The sequence below is a fragment of the Anastrepha obliqua genome, chromosome 3 (assembly GCF_027943255.1).
Source record: "Anastrepha obliqua isolate idAnaObli1 chromosome 3, idAnaObli1_1.0, whole genome shotgun sequence".
NCBI lineage: Eukaryota > Metazoa > Arthropoda > Insecta > Diptera > Tephritidae > Anastrepha > Anastrepha obliqua.
This window is the reverse complement of record NC_072894.1, coordinates 22798885-22823094: the sequence shown is the minus strand read 5'-3', so window position 1 is coordinate 22823094 and position 24210 is coordinate 22798885. Positions and strand designations below refer to the sequence as shown.

Below are 24210 nucleotides of genomic sequence, written 5' to 3'. Positions count from 1 at the left end.
TGTTTCCTCTTAAAACGAAGGATGTAAGTATTTTCAATAGTAATTAGTTTTATTTTACATCTACAAGAAAATTGCATTTTTGTTTATCAATAAACGATGAACGCGTTACAGGAATTTTCCTTTTGCCTGAATGGCATTTATTGGTTTATTTTAAAGTGGGTATTTAGGTAGAATTGCGGGCTTCTTTCTATTCTTACAAATTTATGTTTAATTTGTACGAACTTATCGAATGAGTGGTAACGTTGGTGGCGGACCGGCGCGATCCATCGCCGTACCTGGACCGAGTAGTACTTGCTTTTGTTGTGATTTTTGCATCTCTTCCATTTGTGCTCGTTCCGTTTCAAAAATAACAGGCGCAAAGAGAATAACAGAACTCGTAAAGAAGATCCAGGAAGCATTACATGAGAACGAGTAAAGACCCTTAATGCTGGTGGTAGTAAGATCTACAACTTTTCCAGTAAATCGACGAACTGGCTCAGGGAACATTTCTGTGAGACCCCAAAGCCGCTCTCCCAAGGTCTCATCTGGTTCCTGTAAGAGAGGCCAAATATTAGTTACGCTTGGAGCCACTGCTTATAATAGTTATTAGTCAAGTATGGAGGGAAACATAGATTTTACATCAAAACACACTATAAACTGCTTGTTTATAATGGCTGGCAACGCTCTAGAAGACTTAGTACTGTATGATAAGTTTCTTTTTATTATTTATATTAACGTTCAAGCTCATTTTCTTTTTATTATTCATTACTTTGAACTAAGTGCATTACAGTGTAATGACATATGCACGTTAATATCAAATTTTAATTCAATTAATGTAGTGAAAAATTCCGAATGCATGATTGCCTAACCAAAGTGAGGTTATGCGCGTGGTGCTGTTTACATGTAGGCCAATATCATTGATTTTTCTTAATTTTTTAGAATGAGCTAACAAACTAGAACTAAAACAATTACACATAATTTAAATTAATTTAACTCACATCATCATAGTTTTCATCATCCCCACTCTTGGATGCAGCCTGAAAAATATACAAAAAGATTTTTTTAAATTAGCCGACATTTTAGGTAAATTTATAAACTCATATAGAATCCCACCACAAAATTGCATCATATAAAAATTTATTCAGTGATACTTTAATGAAAGTAAGCGAAGTCTCTCCCTTATTCCATAACCTTTACCAGTTTTGATAACACACATACATAAACCTTTTTAAATACATTACTTCAGTTCGAAATGCTTACAAATTTCTCTACTGCCCGCCGTTCTGGTGTTTCGTCCTTGCTTCCGCCCAACGAAGACATTCCGCTATCCTTTTCGATGATTTCGATGTCAGGATCAGAATCCATCAAATCTTCAATCTTTACGGAATCCACTTTTGCTGTTTTTTACGCGACGTACCTCTACGTCGCTAACTGGTATTTGTAAAATAATGGAATATTCGTACTTGGGAAGATGTTTTATTGTTGGTTTTACAGGTACAATATTTGACCACGACTTTCTCAAATTAAAATACTAAATCGATTTTCCAATTCGATCGGCACTATCATCGGCGATATCAGGACTGCTTACAAATCTATAAAAATAAAACACTTGGAACGTTCGGACTTTAACTGACTTTCATAAGTTTACCCGCAGGTTATTGAGAAAATGTTATTGCGTTTTATGTGGAAATATAATCGATTTTCCTATTGAGTTTTCATTGTATTCACCTACTGTAATGTCACACGCACGTTCCTTACATTCGTATCAAAAAAAGATTTCCGCGGATAAAGAGAATCAAAGCGAATCTATAAATGAATTCGCTTTGGTGAGAATGTACATCGGAATAACTGTCAAAACGTGCTAGTTACGTCAGAATAAATGGGGTATGTTCAGAATTTTTAGATATTGAAGGTATTAAGGTGTCCTCAAACAGTTGTGGTACTTATACTAAAGAAATCCATTCTCACATCTACAACTTCTACTTTATGTGTCTTAAGGGGTAACACCACTGTACACGCGTAAAATAAACATGATTTTTAAAGAATTTTTTTGTATAGAAGGAAAGGGGAAACAATCACTCTGATTTGGGAAGTTATTACTTATATACTAAAATACAAAACTACAAAGTTTGATCGAAAAATTTTACAAAATGGCGGCATTGGAGACATTTTTGTAATGTGGTTTCTCTTGAAGGAGCTCCGCGGCACGCAGCACAGAGGGTGCAAATTTTATTCTGGAACAAAGAAACATTTTTTTTCTTAATCTAGATAAGAATAGCTAGAGAAACACGTAGGGGATTTAAAAAATATTTATTTTTGTGGAATTAGCAAGCATTTGAAGGAAAAAACTCTATTTTGGGCTAAAAAAAACGGCACTTAAATAATTATAACAATCGTTTAAATTAATCTATCGAAAATCCCCTACGCTCTTCTCTTAAGAAGGTTATTATACAGACGTAGTGAAAAACCTGATTAAAAATATTTAAAATTTTTTGAGTTATGCTGCGTGCCAATTTCAGAAAACGTGTTTTGAGAAAAACGCGTTTAAAGTTTGGAAATTTGGAGAAGTCGTTAGGTAGCAGTCACTAACGCTTGGTTAAAAGCTTAAAATATTTATGAAATAAACTTCGGTAACGTATAAAACTTTTTGTTCTGTATTTTAAAAGGTTCAAAGAATTTTTTAAGCTTATAAAAAAAAAATCAATTTTTTGAAATTTCTACAGTGGTGTTACCCCTTAATATCTGTCAAAGTTCAATCTTGAATTTTCCCGGTTTTTTTTATGTAAACACCTTGTTGTCTTAACAGTTCTTTTTCAAAATGAGATCAAGGAAATCGCATCTCTTCGGTAAAATGAAAATGTGGTTGCCAAGCTACAAAATGACAGCTGATGCTACGTGTAATTTCCTCCTTTTTACATTCAAACCACCAAATAGAAAGTCAGTTTTTCTACTGCTATAATCTAACATGGAATTGTCTGGGTAGCTAGCATAATTGACCGCATGGTATGAGTTACTTTACTATCGTTGACTTAAATCTGCCTAAAAAATGTATCACAATGTTACGGCGTCGTCTGTCATAAATCTATTAAATTAAATCTTAGAGGGCTGACTAAATAAATAAATTAAGTTCTCTAGCATATTTTGTTTTTGTATAATTTCAGATTTAGTGAATAAATATTAACGAGTTACCGAGGTGGTAGGTGGAATAATGTTGTAAACACATTCAATGAATTTGCATTACATTGCATTTGTAGTATTTGTTCAATGAATGGCTTGATGATACTGTATTTTAAAGATTTGTTACTTATAATTAAACAAGCTAACAAAAAGGAGCTGCCACGTGTTAAATTGTGAAAGCACGAATTTAAAAACTTCTCCAAAATACTACATCTAATGCAGTTTTTTGGCCGATGGCACCGCGGAATTAAAATGTCAACTGCCAATCTGTCTTCATAGATTGTGACATAGGGACCAAAAGCAAAAACAAAATACATTACTCTTGTTAGTTTTGCTTTACTGTTGCTATCTGTTTAATGTACCTTGCTCCGTCCGAAGGCATAAAATACTAAAAAAAGGAAGAATTTATAATAATCGTCTAGATGCATTTAATTGCGCTCATCAAGAATTGTTTGTATATTAAGGTTTAATATGGTACATTTACTATTATTACCCACTGTAAATCTTTATATTGAAGTAATGAAACATTTTTTTTTATAAACTTGCCTCTCCGGCGGCAATTCGCTTCTCGGGCTCTTTATATCTTTCAATTTTTTCCAAATGTTCATCTTCAATATCGACTTCTTTTTTAACATCTTTTTCTTCTGACATAGCTGCCTTTTTAGTTAGTTGTAAAAATGTTTGCAGTATTTATATGTACATACGTATGGATATATAGAAATGGCGATTTTTGTTAAAACTTTTTAATATTTTGTCTGCAAACAACGCACTCGAAAATATACATATGACAAAAATTAAAAGCAAATTTTGATGTTTATTTCACATAATACGACGTTTTCGTATTAAAAAAAAGAAGTATTTGAATGCTTTCAATTTCCGAAATAATTGGAAATAATTAATCGGAGTTCAGGACAAAGTGGCTGAATGTACATATTATCAGAGAATGTTAATGAATAGAGAAGGCGCAAATGTTAAATGAGCTTTTTTCGGGTACTGCATTTAAGATTTGTTGCAAGGGCAGATAATGTTAATGAAACATTAACATTAACATGAAACAATAACATCATCAATCTCTGCCGTATTCGTACGTATCAATTAATTTTTGCGTAAGCAGCTGTGAAATTCTTTACATTTGTTGGGATAATTGTGATAAAAATTTGAATATTAGAAAAGAACAATGAAAATTTAATTGACTTAGTGAAAAATTATTGTATAATAATATATGTTTTTATGACAAAATGTAGATCTTGTCTGTTTATGGTTACGTAATGACTAATCGACTGTTATGCTGCAATGTTGGTTTATGGGGACTGTGGTTACGGCTATAGCGTTATTTGCAGCTTTAAATAGCCTCTGGTGATGGTCCAGCATTGCTTGTCAAGCACTTTATATGTGTGCGTGTCGGGTGCTTGTCGTTTGCCCGGTAACGTTCAAAACAAAAAGCAATCAATCCACAGTTGTATTTAGAAGTAAATATGTCGTCATCGGATGATGAATTTTTATTGAAGTGAAAACTTCTTTAGAATCGTTGGGAGTGATTTGAGACTCGATGAAACGAAAAGGCGACACCAAAAAGAAGAAGAAAAAAGATATACGTAATATATGTATGTATAGAAAATGCTTCATTACCAGGCACACAGAAGGATGGCATAAGCAAATTTAAATTTGTGAATTTATATATGCATGTATTTATGCGGATATATGTATATATGTTGTGTGTATGTACATATGTGACTCGCCACAGCAAAACATACGGTAAAATTTCTCAAGAAATCCAGCGCGCATTCATAGGCACAGCGCACATTCATAGGCACAGCATTGCATGTAATATACATTAGGGCGGGTCGATTTAAAAATCGCTCATTGCTCTATGAAAATCGTATTCTAGGGATCAAAATAAGAAACTTTGCCGAAGGAACCATACCTCTAAAACGAATTCTGATGTCCCCCAATTTCAAAATATCACCATTTTTGGCCTTTACATGAAAAAATCAGCTACATTTTTTCTTTATTTTTATTTATTTATAATATTATCTATTTTTTCTCTTAAGAAATTTATTTAGTCAGAACATATGTAAATGAATGAATGTGAGTTATAGAAAAGAAACTAAAAAAGTTCGACCCATATTGGGGGACATCAGAAATCGTTTTAGAGGTATGGTTCCTTCGGCAAAATTTCTTATTCTGATCCCTAGAATATGATTTTCACAGAGCAATGGGCGATTTTTTTGCCTTCCCACAAATCGACCCGGCCTAATGTACAGTAACCTTGAACAGGCAGCTGCGGTTGTCGAGCATTTAGAAACATATATTTACATACATATATGGGTGCAAACATATTTACGGAGCCGCGGGCACTCGACTTGACAAAAATTGAATATTGGCAAATAATTCTACGCGAAATATTCCAATATTGACTATTTTCGAATTGTCGAGAAAATTAGCATACGGGCGGCTCGTTTTATGAATGAAAGTACTTGCTCTTAGAACTATGAGCTCGAATTTATAAATCAATTTTTTGATGATGAGTTTTTGTTGCACAGTACAATAGTTGAAACTGTTCGGCGCCGCCGCGACTGTTCAGCGCTATGGCAACTAGGATGATGGCCGCTACGCCTGCGCCTATTAATGCATTTTGTTCTTGTAGTCGCTAGGCATAGAATTTTAGCTTTGGACGACATACGCATTTACAGGAATAAAGTGAGTGGCCTGTGTGTGCGGTTGTATGTAGATGCATATGTGTATATTAATAAGCATTGTTTTGCTGGAAGTGCCGAACACAAATATGTATGTACGTACATAGGCTAGGCCATAGTAAAGCATACATACATATGTATAAAAAATTCAAACCAAGCGTCCTACGAATGTTTGCGTGTAAGTTAGTACGTCTGTGTATTATACGCGTTACGACGCTCATAATAGCAACCGCGTGTGCTGTATTGCGTCCGTATTTTTATATTCGTAAATATTTTCATTTTTAAATATTTACCGCAATTATGCCGAAAAATAATGCAGAAAAATGTCGTGAATTTCGACAGAAAAAAAACAAAAAGAAAATAAAACTAAACATAAGCCACTCGTATCATTTGTTGAAATTGAAAACATTGAGGATGAATAACAATAAAATGAAGAAAATAAAATATGAACTTTATAGCAATATTATAATGAACCTATAATTATCCCGCTGCCAATGCTGCTTTCGTCTCATTCTCTCTCAGTTTGTTTTACGGAAGGTTTCACTTCTATCGCGTCTAACCGTTAGACTGGTATTTTTTTATTTAAATTTGTATATACATACGTAATTATTCTACGGCTGAAAAGCGTAAGTAAGGGAATTAAATTTGAGTTTGGGATATTTTACAAAAATTAAAGGTAATCTGCTTTAACTTATTCTGTTCGTTGTTTGAGAATTTTTTTTTTGTTACCCACTTTTTGTGTTATATTAAAAAATCACAATAAGTCATGTTTTTAATTATAACTTATGTTTTTCGGGTTCATAACTTCATTATTATTAAATTACTTATGTATATCAGTTTTAAATAATTTCATTTACATATACATTTTTAAATTTTTTGCTTATTTATGTACATATTTCATACGGATTGTGCTTATGTAGGTGTTTACGAGTAATATACTATTGGGCAACCGCACACTAAATATTAACCTCAATGCTAAATACAACCCTGCTGTTTTGTCCATCAGACTTCGACACGATCAAAAAAGTAAGCGTCAAACGAAAATATCAAAAATTTTTGATTTTCATCAAGCATCGTACGTGTAGCCGACAACAAATACGTGTGTCACGACGCCACCCGACTGCACTAACACATACAAAGCGCAGTCAAGCATGCTGGATGGTACCAGGGGCTAAAACAGACCTGTCATACGTACACGTTGGTGAGTGTGGGCACAATCAGAAACAATAGAAGAAATGCGCCACTCCTTTTCCCGTGTAAGCGCTGCTTAAACTTGCATTCCTTATAACTTTAGCCAGTGGCCATTAGGCCTCTTCTATTCGCCATTTCCCCCACTCGTTATCTCTATGCTCGCATAACTTATGGCCTCTGGCGACGGTGAAGCATTGTTTGACAAGAACTTTATATGTGTGCGTGTCGGCTGATTGACGCTAATATCTAAAATTTTTGATTTTCATCATTCAAAAGCCGACAACAAGTATGTGTGACACGACGACACCCGACTGCACTAACACACACAAAGCTCAGTCAAGCATGCTGGACCGTCTCCCGAGGCCATTAAGGAAAAACTTGCATGCGAAAGCAACAACAAAGTTATCGAGTAAGATGCGCCGCTAGAGAGTATGGCTATAGCTCATTAGGCCGCACATGCTGGCAAGGCATATATAATTTAAGGCAGCTCTCTTCCCGCGTTGCCGTCACATGCTCACTTCTTTCATCTATTCGCCACTTGCTAAGTCTTGGCGAAAAAAAGAGGCCTATTAATTGGTTATTTAAAAAAAAAAATACGAATTTTGCAGTTTCAACACCGCCCCACTACCATATATTGTATATATAATAATAAAAATAAGGACATCAGGCATAAAGTACATAAAAAAGCAAAAATTAGGATTTAAATGCAAAAATCAAACATTAAAATTGAAAAAATATTCGAATATGTAAATATAGGATAAAAAACGGGCAGCAAAACGAACTTTTTAAAACAACAAATAAATTAATAAAAATAACTTTTAATTTTGAATAGATACAATTTTTTTTTTTGGAAAATATCAAAAATTAAAGAGAACACAATTAAATGCCAATTCAATTATCTCCTTTCACTGACTTGGGAAGTTGAAAACTCATTGTCCCCCAACACATCCTCGAAACCACCTATTCTTTATTTTTGACATTTTCTTGCAGTATTACAACAAAATGTATTAGCTTAAAACAATAACCTTGCACCCAACTCACTTTTTACACCGTCTTTTTCACACGATTTCCAAATAACACAGTTCACTAATAAATTTTTAAACATGAAATTTTTGTTCTGGCACGAATCTAAAAAACAAAAAATCTAAACAAAAACTACATTCTTAAAAGGAAGGAAAGGAAAAGTAAAAATTTGTCGTATAAGAGCAATAAGTACATTTTAAAATGAACCAAGTCCAACTGTGCATTAAAATTTTAACGTTGATCGCGTCTAGGTGGATAACAAGTACTGTACATGGTGGCGCAAAATGAATCATCTAATTTTGTTATGAATCATTTTTTTGAATGAATAAAAAAAATATTTTGAGTGATGAATATCTTTATTAGACCTTTACGCACTCTATGTGTTGTAAGTTTGGATACTGCAGCTGTCTAGTTTAAAAGTGTCAGTGACTGACGTACGACACTATTTGCAATAATTATAAATTTTGCGGTAGGATGACTCACTCCAACAACTCCGAAAGTAAAAAAAAAGCAGCTAATAATAGACTTTGAAACAACGAAAAAAAAATATTTTGAATAAAAATCGACAGATGGGCTTGAAGTATCTGACATTGTATCTGAGCATATCTACTGATGATAGCATTTTTGGTCCACCCCGAATTAAATGTGCACGTTTTTTATCAAGTAGCGATGACTAGTTACGAAATCGATTTTTCTCCTAATTTTCAAATGAATTTTTCTATGTTTTGTATTTATGGATTGAATTTTCACTGTACACTAATTGAATTTTTTTTACCATAAAAATGAATTTATTTTGTTTCTATTTATGTAACATGGATTTTATCATTACTTTACATGCCTTTGGCATGGTTTTTTGGAAAAATATTTAGAGTTTTTCATCTTACATGAATTTTCATCTCACATATATAAAGGGTGGTTCAGTTTCAAGGGCCGGTATTGATTTTGAATAGAATAAAATTTTTTTTAGGAAGTTATTGTCATTTCTCTTTATTATGATAAAACTGGTATGGCTCAACTACGTATGGAACAAAATATCGGCCGCGGCCTCGGCGGCACACCTCCATCCGATGGTCCAAATTTTCGATGACGCACATGATCACATGATCTTGGCGGCCAATTGACATCGCCGCGATATGAGATTATTCGGCCATCGAATTTTTCGCGCAAAAGAGCCATTGTTTCGTTAGCTGTGTGACAAGTGGCACCCTTCTGTTGAAATCACATATTGTCCCCATTCATATTTTCCAATTCGGGCCATATGAAGTTCGTTATCATCTCACGATAGCGAACACTATTCACAGTAACTGCCTGACCGTCCTCATTTTGGAAAAAATACGGCCCAATGATGCCGCCGGCCCATAAACCGCATTAAACAGTCACTCTTTGTGGGTGCATTGGTTTTTCGGCAATCACTCTTGGATTATCATTTGCCCAAATGCGGCAATTCTGCTTATTGACGAATCCATTGAGGTGAAAATGTGCCTCATCACTGAAGATGATTTTCTTTGATATGCATTTTGATTTCAACGCCCGTTTTCATAATAAGCCTGAATAACTTTAACTCGTTGCTCGACTGTATATCTTTCTATAGTCCAAATTGAATTAATCTGAAATTGAAAAATGTCTAATGAAATGCAGAAAAAAACTTGACGTTTAAATGTGGTTCACATTCAACATCGGCACTTGAAATTTAACCACCCTTTATAATTGGCGCTTACGCACTTTTTGGGTGTTTGGCCGAGCTTATCTTCCTATTTGTGGTGTGCATATGGATGCTGTTCCACAAATGGAGGAACTTACAGTTTTAAGCCGACTCCGAACGGCAAATATTAGATCTGTTCATGTAAAAATTATCCAGTAACTTAATTTCCGAGAATTTTCTCTCAAAGAGAAAAATATAAAAAAAGTACATGAAGGCAAACTAGTACCAATTTGTCAGCTTTACGAACAGCTTTTTAAATTGTCGGCGGAAAAAATTACAAAAGTTCAAAGTTTTTTCACTTGAACTACCGCGTATTAAAAAAACAAAAAATTAAGCAAATAAAATGCAAAATAACGATTGATTTCATTTTGTCCATAATCATTTGTTCCATTTCATCATCGCTGTCAGATGCAGAACATTCCATTAGCAATTGCAATTCGGAAATTTTAATTCGTGTTTGATTTTACTTTGGGATCAGCTGTTTTTCTCACTTGCAAATTCTTACAAGTAAAAATTTATCCAGTAAAAACTTTTAACTTCCCATCAAAATTAAACATTATGCTCTCTCAGTTTCCCCTACATTGCAGGTGTTTTGAGCACATGAACACCAAAACGTGATGATTTGTAACAATTGTTACACACTATCTTCTTAATTAACAGACCTATTTTTATGATGAGCACTTTCATGGCAGAAATATACTCGGAGGTTAGCCATTGCCTGCCGAGGGGCGACTGCTATTAGAAAAAACTGTGCCTTCATTTTGGTTCATTTCACAGAGATTCGAACCTAAGTTCTTCTACCGTGTAAAACAATTGCTGGGTGTATTTACCTTCCTCATTTTTATTTTTCTCTCTTATTTGAATATAAATTCCGGCAAATCAGTAGATCGCGGTCTTAACGTAAACATTAAATGGTTTTGTCATTGATTTTTGGTGCGTTAGTTCGGGCTGCCAGCAATTTCGTCTACAACTGTTCATTAGCTCAGGGATTGGTAGTGCTGCTAATTACTCAAAGGCGTTGCTGGGCGCGCTCTCACATAAGATTAGAGGGTTCCGCATTTAGTCCCATGATGGAAAGAATAATGAGATGGCGCCTATAGTGGTACAGTTACTTTGCTCTCAGCAAATTTGACAATGAGTGACGTCGTATTAGCACCAGTATAGCCAGATTACCACTTTCGTAACTTGATTTAGCATTTTTGTTTGTTATTTAGTTTCGGAGTTTTAGTTCTTTCTTCATAACATTTTTCTAGCCTGTTCTAATTAAAATGTATTGTTTATAATTTTGTAAAATATACCTTTTTATTTTAATTAGTTCAGTAATTCACTCAGTTTTATTTAGCTTTACTTTTTTTAACATCTGGTCGCATTGCCCACGATTGCGGTTATTGTTGGTGTTCTTCTCCTTTCAGCAGTCAAATCTCTCTCTCGCTACTGCAGTGTTGCCTAGCTTTGGATATAAAAACGCACTAAAATGCCCATTTAAATAAAATAAAATAGCAAAATTATCTTGAACTACTTAAAGAACTTTGTATGCGTGACAAATTGTCTTTAGATTGTGCGTTTTTTTTAAATAAATGTGTTATGCTTATGTACAATTTAATTTATGAGTTTTTTGTTAAGAGAACGACTTGTTTGCTATATTTCTGGTTATGTAACAAGATAAGGTACTTTTTTTTTGTAAAAATGTCGTTATAGTTTTTTCAGTATTTTCTGGTATTTTGTTGCTTATTTTTACTATGCATACCCCTTTTTACGGCGGCCGCCGTGGACGAATGGTTTGGTGCGTGACTATCACTCGGAATTCACAGAGAGAACGTTGTGCGAATCTCGGTGAAACACCAAAATTAAGAAAAACATTTTTCTAATAGCGGTCGCCCCTCGGTAGGCAATGGCTAACCTCCGAGTATATTTCTGCCATGAAAAAGCTCCTCACAAAAATATCTGCCGTTCGGAGTCGGCTTGAAACTATAGGTCCCTCCATTTGTGGAACATCATTAAGACGCACACCACAAATAGGAGGAGGAGCTCCGCCAAACACCCAAAAAGGGTGTACACGCCAATTATATATAAATATATACATATATATATACCCGTTTTGATGCCATCTCTATGGTTTTAATTCGCATTCAGTAAATTTAAACGTTTTTTAAAATGTGTTAAAAAGGTCTTCAATGTTAGGAAGAGTTGAGAGAAGAAGATTTAATATTCGAACATAACCTTAATAGGAGCAAAAAATTAAATTTTCACTTTCAAAATATCAAATTTTATAAGAACCAACAAATTATCATTAACACTAAAATCTTCACAGAGTAAACTTTTTTCACGTTCTTTTCTTTAATAAAACAGCTTTTTTAACTTACAGTTTCGGCAACTTTAAACTAAAAAAAGAAACAAACACCAAACTTAAAAATTTTCGCATTTTGAGTATAAGAAAGCATTAAGGGGTTACATACCTTGTGAGCCCGAAAAAATGGACGATTGTCATAATTTCTTTTAAATATGTTTTAGAACTTTAATTAACTTAAAGGGTAACTCTCGAAGAATACATTTTGGTGTTTTTATAATATTTAAAAAAAATGTTATTATTTATTGTTGATATCGATTTACTATAACAGTAGTGTACTAAAAAAATACTCAATAACGGATAATATCGTAAAAATTATGTCAAAGTTGAAAAAATAGAGAAAAAATAAAAAAATTCCAAATACTTCCGTCTACAGTCTCGTCAGTTGTCATTTCAGAAAAAATGTCACCACACTGTCAAAAAGGCTTGTTTTTGTTCTTTCGAATTAAAAAAACAAATTCGAAATCGGATGGAAATTGGCGAAGTTAGGAGTGATTATTCACATCAACCTACTGAAAAACGGAATTGTATTGTATTGGAAATTTCTCCTATACCATTTTTCTTAGTTTTTCAAAACCTACAAGTTGTACTAGGTCTCCATAAAAGTATAATCTCACTGTCGCACAGTGTTATTGTAGAAAAATGTTTTTTAGTAAATCTGAACGGTTTATTTACCCAGGAAAAATTTTTTCTCGATAAGAAAACCGCTTTGCACCAAAAAAACTATTTTTGAGGGGTTGAAAAATAAAAAAAATTAATTCCAGTGAACTATGCAAATATTTATAAATGGTGAACCGTTCAGATTCACGAGGTTGTAACTTCGAATAGTTAAAAAAAAAGTTTATGCAAATCGGTCAAATATATTAGTTTTTGATAAATAATGATCACCGCGACGGTAATTTTCAAAAAACACGACTTTGAGATAATCGCGTCTAAAGTTTTGGGTGCACTTCATTTCCAAGAAGGGTCGCGCGCTTCCACGGTCTTTCGTTCTAGTGCTCCGATCTTTATGATTTTTTAAATTTATATTTTTAAGATGATGTACTTTTAGCATATGCTATAAAAAAATTTTCGATTTTTTAGTTCAACACAAGGTATATAACCCCTTAAATTTATTGCGAAGAGCAAACGGTTGGCAACACTGCACAACTCAGCTAATGCGACGTCACGCACTCTCTGATGGGCGCACATCAGAAACTTACCTGCACAAAAGAACAAACGCAAATAAAAAAAGTGGGGAAAAGAGCAAATTCAATCACATGGATTTTTTATTATCAACAATTAGGTTTATTTAGTTTCTTTTATTTTTAAATAACTTTACAAAATATTACCTTTTAATTTCTATGCCATTTCCAAATATAAGATTTGTTTAAGTGATTCTGTGTTTTTTTTTTTTTGTATATTTCTTTGTATACATTTAATTAAGTTTGTTTCGAACAAAGCTAAGTAATAATGCACATACGAATAAGTTTGTATATATGTTTGTATTGTACATATATATTGGATATGTATGCGCATAGATTCATATACATAAAAGTGATTTATAGAATTTTAGAAAACAGTTTAGTTTCATATAATAATAATAATAGTAATAACTTGAAGATTTAATTATCGCAAGTGTTTTTTTTGGTAGACAATATTGAAAGTTTAAATTTTGTTAAATTTCTTTGTAAATATTTATTTTGCCTGCAAATGCGCAAATTGCATATCAATTTACATATATAATTAATGGTATATTTATACTTTTAGCTTGCATTTGATTAGATGTTTCTGTTTCTGTTTTTGTGTGACAATTCGTTGGTATATTCAACGTCACTTCCACAAATTTATTAAATATACTTATTTCCCGTTTGACTTTTATCTGAATTTCAACTCATTTGTTGCAGCACCCTTAACACAAAAATTTATCACTCTCGCGCTCAGACTTATATGAATTTTTTTTTTATTTTTTTTTTTTTGTATTATTACATCTGTAAAATCCCATGTAATTTATTTAATTTTATAAGTAATTGAAGAATTGAAATTCATTTTACAGTGTTTAAGTTTTGTTGTTTGTTAAAGATTTTTTTATAATAACAAAGCGCTGCATATGTATATCTTACTTACTTAAAACCTCTAAATGTTTTCTTGTTGCCGCTTTTTTGCATTTGATTAGCATTAAAAATTAACTTAAACTAACTATGTGTATGTATGTGTTTATGTATTGTTATTGCATGTGTATATTTTTATTTATTGTATATGTATGCGTATTTAATTGTGTGAAACTATAAATAAATGAATGATTTAAATTAACAACCTAATAACTAAAAAAACTATTTTTTTGTTTGACTTTCTTTCTTGGACTCCCCACAACAGCTTTGTTCATTTATTCTCCAGCTGTAGCAGCGGTCGCGTGTGCAGGTTAGCAGATAAGCGCCGACAAACTTACAAAACATGATTTTTACTCATTGTTTTCATTTAGACAGAGTTTGATTTTTGACATATATATATTTATTTATGTGTGCTTATATTATTTTCATTTAACTCGAGTATATTGTATATAAAGTTTGCATAGTTTTGTTGTTGCTTTTGTAGTTGGTTTGTTGTTGCTTCACTAATACATATTTGTAACTATGCTCAGTTTTATGGGCGTTCAGCACTTTAAAGTAAAAGTCTCGTAAATTCTGCAAAAAAGAGAAATGCAATTTGTTATTCCAAAAGTCTCTAAATATTATTTTTTAATTATAGTAGCAGTAGCAATAATCACACATCAATAGTTTTTACAATAATTCATTTAAGGGGACAGATACCTGTAAACGGCCATATTTTCACTGATTTTCATTAAAATTATTTAAAATGAAGAAGTCAATATATTTTTTTCAAATTTGGCATACAGTTTATTTATACACTAGCAAACCCGGCCCCCTTCGCTGGGCACACTAAAATAGAATAGATATGGTTTAGAACAGAAAATATATGATTTTCATATTATTTATTTCTTTATTCTTTATTCAAGCGCTTTGGCATAAACAATATTTTTTGTTTTTCTATTTGTTTTTGAGTAAATATAAAATATAAATTGAAAATCAGGAAAAAAGAAGATTGTTTTTAAATTTCAAATCAACGCATATGAATAACTAAGAAACAATCGTCTTTTTTCCTGATCATCCATGAATTTTTCGTTTCAATTTATTGTATATGTTTTATTAAGCATTGGAGCTTTTTTAACCATTATCCATTTATATTTTTCAAAAAAAAAAAAAACGAAAAAAAATTTTTTTTCCACGAACACATAATTTCATTCGGATTTCACATTAAATTCTCAAATTTCGTAAGAAATTATTCACTGCTCCAAAATCCACTCCAAAAAAATTCACAAACAATTTTTACATGTTGCACTTACGTTTTTTCCTTATGGTATCCAAATCAGAAAGAAATATTGACACATTGTAACTCACACTGTCAATTTGACAGTTCAGTTCCGCCCTAAGCGTTAAAAAAGTAAGCGACATTATGGCTGGTTCAAAAGAACGCTGTACCCGTTGCCAGTGCTCCGAATTACAACCAAACTTTACGAAACCCATCTTCAATACCTCCTTAACAATGTGTGTAAGTTTGGTTTAATTCGGTGCAAAGACACGGCGGGTCCACGTTTTGGCATATATTTCGAGACCCTAGTCGTCAATAGGTATGCAAATTAACCCGTATTAAAGCACTTATCAACAGCTTTCATTTGATACCCATATTGTACATACACAACCAAAGGTTACCCGGGTCCACGTTTTGACCTATATCTCGAGACCCCAGTCACGGAGCGGCATGAAAAATACTCTGTACTAAAGCATTCACCAACAGCTTCAATTTGATATCCATATTGTACAAACACATTCTAGGGTCCACGTTTTGGTCTCTATCTCGAGACCCTAGTCACGGAGCGGCATGAAAAATACTCTGGACTAAAGCATTCAGCAACAGCTTCCATTTGATACCCATATTGTACATACACATCCGAAGGTTACCCGGGTCCACGTTTTGCCCTATATCTCGAGCCCTATTTGCAAAATAAAATATAATCCATGTTACTCGTGGATGATGTAGCTTTCGAATGGTGAAAGAATTTTTAAAATCGGTCCAGTTGTTTTTGAGCCTATTCATTACAAACAAACAAAGTTTTCCTCTTTATAATATTAGTATAGATAAAAATAGGTAATATAAAAAATTTTTATTTTATTTTAATCACTTAAAATGGCGGATGTACATACACTCAATTCTTCCAGGAAGGTCAGCGTCAGGGACCTGAATACAAAAAACCAAAAATTTGTTTGTTTACTAATGCCATAATTTCTATATGGAAAAATGAAAAAAAAAAAAAAAAATTCGCGGAATAAAATGCTTGAACAAAAAAAAAATGAATTTTTTGGCGAATTTTCCTACTACTTTTGCTTCGAAAAAATTATTTTTTCGAAAAATTGTAAATTCACACAGAAAGTAATATCATAAAAAGATGTGAGCGAAATTTCAGGGAGATCGATCAATAACTTTTCGAGTTATCGTGTACGCCAATTCGAAAAATATAGTTTTGAGAAAAACACGTCTAAAGTCGGCAACGTAACTATACCTCCCTCAGCGCTCGAATGCAAAGAATAGAGTCTATTTATAATACAAGAAATACTTAAATTTACGTTCTAAAATTTTTTTGACATATTCTTAAAGGATTATATTAACAGTTTATGAAAAAAAAATTTTTTTTTCGAAAGCTTACAGGTATCTGTCCCCTTAAATATATAAATACATAAAGAAGTAAATAATACATTTGTGGCCATAATAATGGTTTCTGTCACAGCTCAAAAATTAATCAATAATTAAACTCTGCAATAAGAAATTCTTTCCAGCGTAAGGCTGAGTGTATAAAACAAGTTTCAAGTAGTCTTTTGCAACAGTGGCTATTAAGTATATCTATTATTTCTGCTTCATTTAGCTTCGCTGCGTTTAAGAAGTGCTGTATGCCTTCTTCCCCGTTTGACCCTTTTGCACCACCACTCGAAATGACTTGCGTCGGTAAGACTTTTATTGTTTGTTCTAATGAAAAATAATGTCACAGTATTATCAAAATTATTTATTTTCCTCAATTTTTAACTAAATATATTACGGCTTATTCCGCTATTGGTGACAAGAGAGAGTTTTTGTTGTTGGCGGTCTACTCCGTTATTGGTTATAAGAGAGAGTTTTTGTTCGCGTGCTATTCCGTCAAATGATGTAAAAGGGTTAAATTGCAAAGGATGCAAATTTTCTCAACATTTCTATGCGTAGTTGCATTTAACTTTAGTAAGCCACATCTTGCTTTGAAAATTGTTGTAATGCCAGCTAGTCGCATTTCTTTATTAATACTTGTATATAGGCCTCTTCTATTCGCCATTTACCCGCTATCTCTACGCTCGATTAACTTGACGTGAAATTTGAGTGCGAAAGTAACAACAAAGTTATCGAGTAAGATTCGCCGCTAGCGAGTATGGCTATAGTTCATTAGGCCGCATTGCCTTACCAGCCCACTTAATTTAAGGCAGTTCTCTGCCCGCGTTGCCGACATATGTTCATTTGCTTCATCTATTCGCCACTTGCTGACGTTTGGCAAAAAAAGAGGTCTTATGATTCCCCTCTTGAGTAGTGTTGGTATCGCGCTTGACTGTGCTTTTTGCCTTGTTGTGTTTAGATCTTTTAACTTTATATTTGTAAAAAGCTGCATACAGCGATCGGTGATGTTTTCTTCCAACTTCAGGTCGAACTCCTGGTTCTCTTCTCTCAAATGTTTCTTCTACTATTTCTATGTTAAAAAGGCTCTGTTAAAACAAGAATGTTAGATGGAGACATCGAACTCTACCACTGTTAAAACATATCTGTCTTATCGAATTTTTCACCGCCAACAACAACAACTCAATTATCATTATATAGAGCTTTTTGCAATAAAAGCATTAACTTTTGTGCGACTTAAGAATTTTGTGAAACCGATATTGGGTTTGCCCAAAGTTGTCGAGGTTTTTTTCTTGCCTTCTTCTGTCAACATTTTCAATTGCTTGAGTGCTTGAGCTGATGTGCACATACAGCGATTTGATTGGCTTGATGTCATTTTGAAAATGAAGCGTTAAGACGCAAGTTGCCCATATGAGAGAACGGAACAAAGTCAAAACAAAAAAGTACGTGTAGCGTAGTACGGAAGTGAAACTCTCAAGGCAGACAGAGAAAGAGAGAGAGACCCGAGAGAGAATGAGAGAGAGAGAGAGAGAGAGAGAGAGAAAGAATATATATCTAAATAAATTCACAACATTTGCAGAGCATACAAATAGACAAAACTGAAAAGGGTCGACCGGTGTAGGTAAACGCCGGACACAAATCGTGGCAACAACGCGCACTACTCCGAACGTTTATCACCCGCACAAACGCAGCGATTCGAGGACCGTAGCAACGGCACAAATTACCGCAAAGCAATAGCAATAAATCCGACGCCGGAATGGATAGCACTTTACAGTACGCACAAGCACTAGCCAGGAAACGGAAATAAGCGCCAAAAAGTAGGTACCAAAAAAAAAAAAAACACAAAAAAAATTGGGACCAAAAAAGGCACCAAGGAAATATAACGCCAAAAGCGCATCAAAAATATGGTTCCTACAAGTTTGCACCAACAAACAAGCGCCAAAAAGTAGGCAGTGTTGTTTCTCACTAGAAATTAGCAACCACAAAGAAAAGCTCAGGAAAAATAGCCTAGAGTGTATCTAAGATATATACATATATAAGGTATAGCTCTCTCTCTCTCCTTTTCCTCTACGTTATATCTTTTTTCTCTCTCGCGGAACGAAAATGCCCAAAACGTTGCATGGCCTTGAAATTTTACTCTCCATTCTCGCTCGTCCATCGACGTCTAAGAAGTTTCACTTCAAAAATTAAAGATGTTAAGCCACAGTTAGTATAAGATGTAGATATGGGGTTATCCTAGCTGTGTTTGCATTTACGATAATAATAGATCTGCTTGGTAGCTGAACAATTTGTAAAATTACCATATAAATTTTAATTTGGCCTGGCGTTTGAATACCCCAAAGAATATCCCAATGTAGAAGGGAAACTAGAAGTTTTTCTTTATTGGAAACTCGGATTGTTCGGATTGAATGATTTTCAAAGCCATGATTAATAAAACGAAATGTCTAACAAGTAGAGTTTGATGAAGTAGTTTTAGTAATAAATACCAACTACTTAACAGTGGCCATTGGAAAGTGCTTATTGGAAAAAAGGAAATTATATTATCTCTTCTTCTTAATTGGCGCGATAACCGCTTACGCGATTTTGGCCGAGTTTAACAAAGCGCGCCAGTCGTTTCTTTCTCGTGCTAACCGGCGCCAATTGGACACACCAAGTGAAGCCAAGTCCTTCTCCACCTGATCTTTCCAACGCAGAGGAGGCCTTCCTCTTCCTCTACTACCACCAGCCGGTACCGCATCGAATACTTTTAAAGCCGGAGCGTTTGTATCCATTCGGACGACATGACCCAGCCAACGTAGCCGCTGGATCTTTATTCGCTGCGCTATGTCTATGTCGTCGTAAAGCTCATACAGCTCATCGTTCCATCGCCTGCGATATTCGCCGTTGCCAACGTGCAAAGGTCCAAAAATCTTACGCAGAATCTTTCTCTCGAACACTCCAAGCGTCGCTTCATCGGATGTTGTCATCGTCCAAGCTGCTGCGCCACACGTCAGGACGGGCATGATGAGAGTCTTGTAGAGTGTTAGTTTTGTTCGTCGAGAGAGGACTTTACTGCTCAGTTGCCTACTTAGTCCAAAGTAGCACTTGTTGGCAAGAGAGATTCTACGTTGGATTTCAAGGCTGACATTGTTATCGAAGTCTTTTACAACCTCGAAATTATAACTGTCTACAGTGACGTGGGTGCCGATACGCGAGTGCGCCAACTGTTTGTTTGATGACAGGAGGTACTTCGTTTTGTCCTCGTTCACCACCAAACCCATTCGCTTTGCCTCTTTATCCAGTTTGGAGAAGGCAGAATTAACAGCGCGGTTGTTAAGGCCGATGATGTCGATATCATCGGCATACGCCAACAATTGTACGCTCTTATAAAATATTGTGCCTGAGCGATTAAGTTCTGCGGCTCGTACGATGCTCTCCAACATTAGGTTAAAGAAGTCACACGACAGTGAGTCACCCTGTCTGAAACCTCGTTTGGTATCAAACGGCTCGGAGAGGTCCTTCCCAATTCTGACGGCGCTGCTGGTGTTGAGCAACGTCATCTTACATAGCCGTATTAGTTTTGCGGGGATACCAAATTCAGACATAGCGGCATACAGGTAACTCCTTTCTGTACTGTCGAATGCAGCTTTGAAGTCGACGAAAAGATGGTGTGTGTCGATTCTCCTTTCGTGGGTCTTTTCCAAGATTTAGCGTATTGTGAATATTTGGTCGATGGTAGACTTTCCAGGTCTGAAGCCACACTGATAAGGTCCAATCAGTTGGTTGACGGTGGGCTTCAGCCTTTCACTCAATACGCTCGCTAGAACCTTATAGGCGATATTTAGAAGAGACATTGTTATCTTTCGGCATTATTCATTTGTTTACATTCGATTTTAAGTGTCAACAAGTGTTCTCGATGCGATCTCACTTTTCAGCTAGCATTGGTCATATTTACACGCATTCGACGCGTCTCTCCAGTTACTGTGTTTCGGAATTTCTCGGTAAGTTTTTTTCATCTTTTGTTTTGCGATACATTCGATCAGTTGTTGAAGCAAATTGCAAATGTTAATATATACAAATTATTAATTGTCCTATTAGCTTTGAATTTACACATTCACTTGGGCATGAACGTTCGATGTGTTTATGACTACGCGGCCATTTATAAAAACAACGATTTGGGGAGTTGTAAGACAACAAATGTGGGGAGTTGTGAGACATCGTTTTTTCGATGTTTTAACTCATCTTTCAGCAGCAATAATTTCAAGTTCATCAGAATTTGAAGAAGAAGAAGATTTTTGCATCATCTGCAAAGGTGCAATGCCGAAAAAGTTAAGCAGAAACAACTCCATTCATTGCAATGTATGCGATCGAGCTGTGCACCTAAAGTGTGCCAATTTACGAACTGGTTATTACACATGTTCTCACCTCGAATCATCAGATTGATGGCATTGCATTTTTTATACACTTTTTTATAACAATTGTCTTTTCTTTTTTATTTTTCATCTTAATAAAGAACTAACAACTAAAATAAGTCATTTTTATTGATTTAAACCAGGGTGTCTCACAACTCCCCACATTTTTGTATTTTGTATTATATTTTATATTATTATATACAATTTTAATTTTAAGGAAAATTGTAGTTTTGTTAAATAGGCCATACCAATAGCTTCCAGTATTCATTGACTAAAGATTCCATCGTTGACATACGCAGAATATTAAGATTTTGAGTAATATGGGTCCAAAAACAAAACCCGTCTCACAACTCCCCATTCTCCTATATTATATTATATTATATGGAAGATGGCCGTTGTTATTCACAGATTTCACCCATTTTCAACACCAAGTTACCTTAACGGTCGGACGGTGAGGACAGAATCGACTTGCTATTCTGAGCAATTTGGCGAGGTCACTATTCTTTGTACGGCAACAAATTAAACACATCGATGGTTTTCGAGAAAAGCGACACAACTCAAAATTAACTCAAATTCGGAGTTTTGCCGTTAAAAGCAAAAATCAACTACAGAGTTTATATATTTTTATCTGGAAAAGCGTCATAAGCGAATCTTGAAGCAATTCTGAGAGATGGCGTTAGTGTCGTTTTGTCAGGTGATCGAATTGGCGCGTCAATTATCTAGAAAACTGACCCACCTCAGTATTTTGTATTTTTGAATTGTGTCACTTTTCCCGAAAACGATCGACATGAATAACCTTATAACCTAAGACGTTCGAGTTGCTCCTTTAAAAATACTTCTGCTTATGCATAAATGCATTTAGCATCTATATTTAGTTTCTATGTATGTATGTAGATGTGTACACACAATTTCATGCAAAATATGTTTGCGAATGAAAACAATTGCATGCCGTTGTGTGTATGCACGCATGCGACGCCAGGATGTGCGTCATAGTTGACCTCTGTCGTGTCGATTGGCATGCTGGGGTTAATGCACTGAGAAATTGTTGCATGCAAAACATATTTGACTTTCACAAATGCCGTGGTGACAGAAAATTGTAATCAACCAAGCGTTACATGGTTACAATAAAAGTGTGTATAGAAAACTTTTACATATTATATATATTTATGTATGCATGTATGTACATATATATTTGTATGTAAATTTGACCTACCCTCGTAATTAATTCGGCCGTCTTGATCCAAATCGGCTATGGCCAATAATTGTGTGAGTTGTACTTCTGAGAGGGGTTCTCCAATCATTTCCATGGCGGTTTGCAGCTCGTCGCGGGTAATGAAACCATTGCCGTCACGATCAAATACCCTGTGAAAGAAAGTATAAATTTAATTCGTATCGATGATGAAATATCAACTAAATATACACAATTTTTGTCTTCCAATAGCGAGGCTGATAATCTATGCCTAAATAAATTAAAAAAAAAATTATGATTGCTTGCATCATTTTTTATACAGTGAAGGACTTAAGACCTCTGAGAATGTCCTGCCCTATGGAAGGGCAGAGAGAGTCTTGTACAACTGTCTGGCTTAGATGTCAACCACCTGATAAGGTTCCTGATCTGCGCAGACTGGATATAGTCATGCTGTAAATAACTTTTAAGCAAGTTGATAACGAGGCAACAAAATGGTGCGCAGATGCTAGTTGGTGTCTGGACGAATCACCACTTACACCAACCAACCAACCAACCAGGACTTAAGTCTACATACAGCAGCATATTTTATTATTTCCCAGGAGATATACAATAATTGAATAATTGAACTACTGATGTCTTTTTTAGAAATTCATATTCATTCATAAATTTGAATTATTTCACTTGTCTTATAACAAAAAAATTAACAAAATAAGAGAAAAATCTGCTTACAGTTCAATTAGCTTATAAAAACAAATTTATTAATTTTAAAATTAGCTTTTTTGAATACTTTTACTATTTAGAAGGTTCATCCCTTTTTAGCGATTTTGCGTCAGTTACTATACTTCGCCAAATATTTCGCTCTAAAAGCTCCCAAACATGCTCTGTCGAACTTAAATCCAGACTCTGCGGCGGTGTATGTACTTAGTTATCCGTGTGCGTAATAAAGGAGCCATTCTTTGACACTTAATGCAGTATGCTTAGGGTCATTGTCTTGTGGGAAAACCCCGCCTTACCTAAGACCCAAGCATTCTACTGATGGCTTCAAATATTGTTCCAACATGGTTTTTATATATATATCGGTCCATACCTGTAGAACCTTCAAAAAAGATAATCTTTCCCATGTTAGATGCCGCCATAATTCTCCAAACCATTACGCTACCACCACCGAGCTTGACAGTGGGCATACTTTTTTTTCATTTCCATATCTGCATTTCTTCTCCTCCATATATTGGCCCGTCCATCACTTCCAAATATATTGAGCTTCGATTCGCCAGTAAATAAAACTTTAAACCAGAAATCCATTTCCGTGTCCATTTGTGTCCATACAAACAAGGTGACGATTTTTTCTGAAATTTGTGACTTTTTACGTGGTGTCCTGCTGAAATATCAGCTATTATGAAGATATATTTAATAGTTCTTTTTACGTATGTCTCGACAATATGTTGGACCGATTTCAGAGCTCTAAGTCTCGAATTTTTGTCGACTTCAATTAAAATGGAGCTTACATCACTTCTCAACAGCTTCTTTAGGCGGTCGGTTCGCTTATTATTTTTATAAGAATTAGTCTCTTCGTAGCTTTTAACACTCCTTTGTACCGCTGCTAGACTTAAATTAACTTTTTTGCAATTTTGCCGTAAGATTTATTTTATGTTTTTTAAATCAGAAGATATTTGTTTTATCGGGCTCAACTGATATGATCAACTGACATTTTCGAGTAACGGTACTTTGCAGCTACTTTTTCAATACTTGCGTGAACCAAAGCAGATGGATGCGCTTTATTGTTGTTT

At 34.4% G+C, this 24210-nt stretch overlaps 2 protein-coding genes across 6 annotated transcripts in view; both read right to left on the bottom strand.

The window, feature by feature from the left end:
• Positions 1 to 28: 28 nt before the first annotated feature.
• LOC129240435 (mitochondrial import receptor subunit TOM22 homolog) lies at positions 29 to 3974 on the bottom strand. Of its 2 annotated transcripts, XM_054876221.1 has the most exons (4): positions 1628 to 1778; positions 1240 to 1571; positions 978 to 1016; positions 29 to 531 (listed from the first exon to the last, which is right to left on the bottom strand). In XM_054876221.1, the coding sequence occupies exons 2-4, from the start codon at positions 1342 to 1344 to the stop codon at positions 223 to 225; spliced, it is 453 nt and encodes a 150-aa protein (XP_054732196.1). In that variant the 5' UTR covers positions 1345 to 1571; positions 1628 to 1778; the 3' UTR covers positions 29 to 222. The 2 variants fall into 2 exon arrangements, with proteins under 2 accessions (XP_054732196.1, XP_054732197.1); XM_054876222.1 differs by lacking the exons at positions 1240 to 1571; positions 1628 to 1778 and adding an exon at positions 3703 to 3974.
• Positions 3975 to 14350: 10376 nt separating this feature from the next.
• The window catches only part of LOC129241007 (calcium-binding protein E63-1), a 221754-nt gene continuing 211894 nt past the window's right edge, over positions 14351 to 24210 (bottom strand). For all 4 annotated transcript variants that reach the window (XM_054877123.1, XM_054877122.1, XM_054877125.1 and 1 more), the window contains 2 exons: positions 22448 to 22596; positions 14351 to 14778 (listed from right to left, as the gene is read on the bottom strand). In XM_054877123.1, the coding sequence (XP_054733098.1) occupies positions 14756 to 14778; positions 22448 to 22596 (172 nt within the window). In that variant the 3' untranslated portion in view covers positions 14351 to 14755. The remainder of the gene's footprint in view (positions 14779 to 22447; positions 22597 to 24210) is intronic.

Coding starts and splice junctions, on each gene's coding strand:
- LOC129240435 (XM_054876222.1), bottom strand. CDS start 3,807: ATGTCAGAAGAAAAAGATGTTAAAAAAGAAGTCGATATTGAAGATGAA. Junction 1,017..3,702: donor AGCGAATTGCCGCCGGAGAG/GCAAGTTTATAA, acceptor TATATTTTTCAG/GCTGCATCCAAGAGTGGGGA. Junction 532..977: donor ATGATGAAAACTATGATGAT/GTGAGTTAAATT, acceptor CCTCTCTTACAG/GAACCAGATGAGACCTTGGG.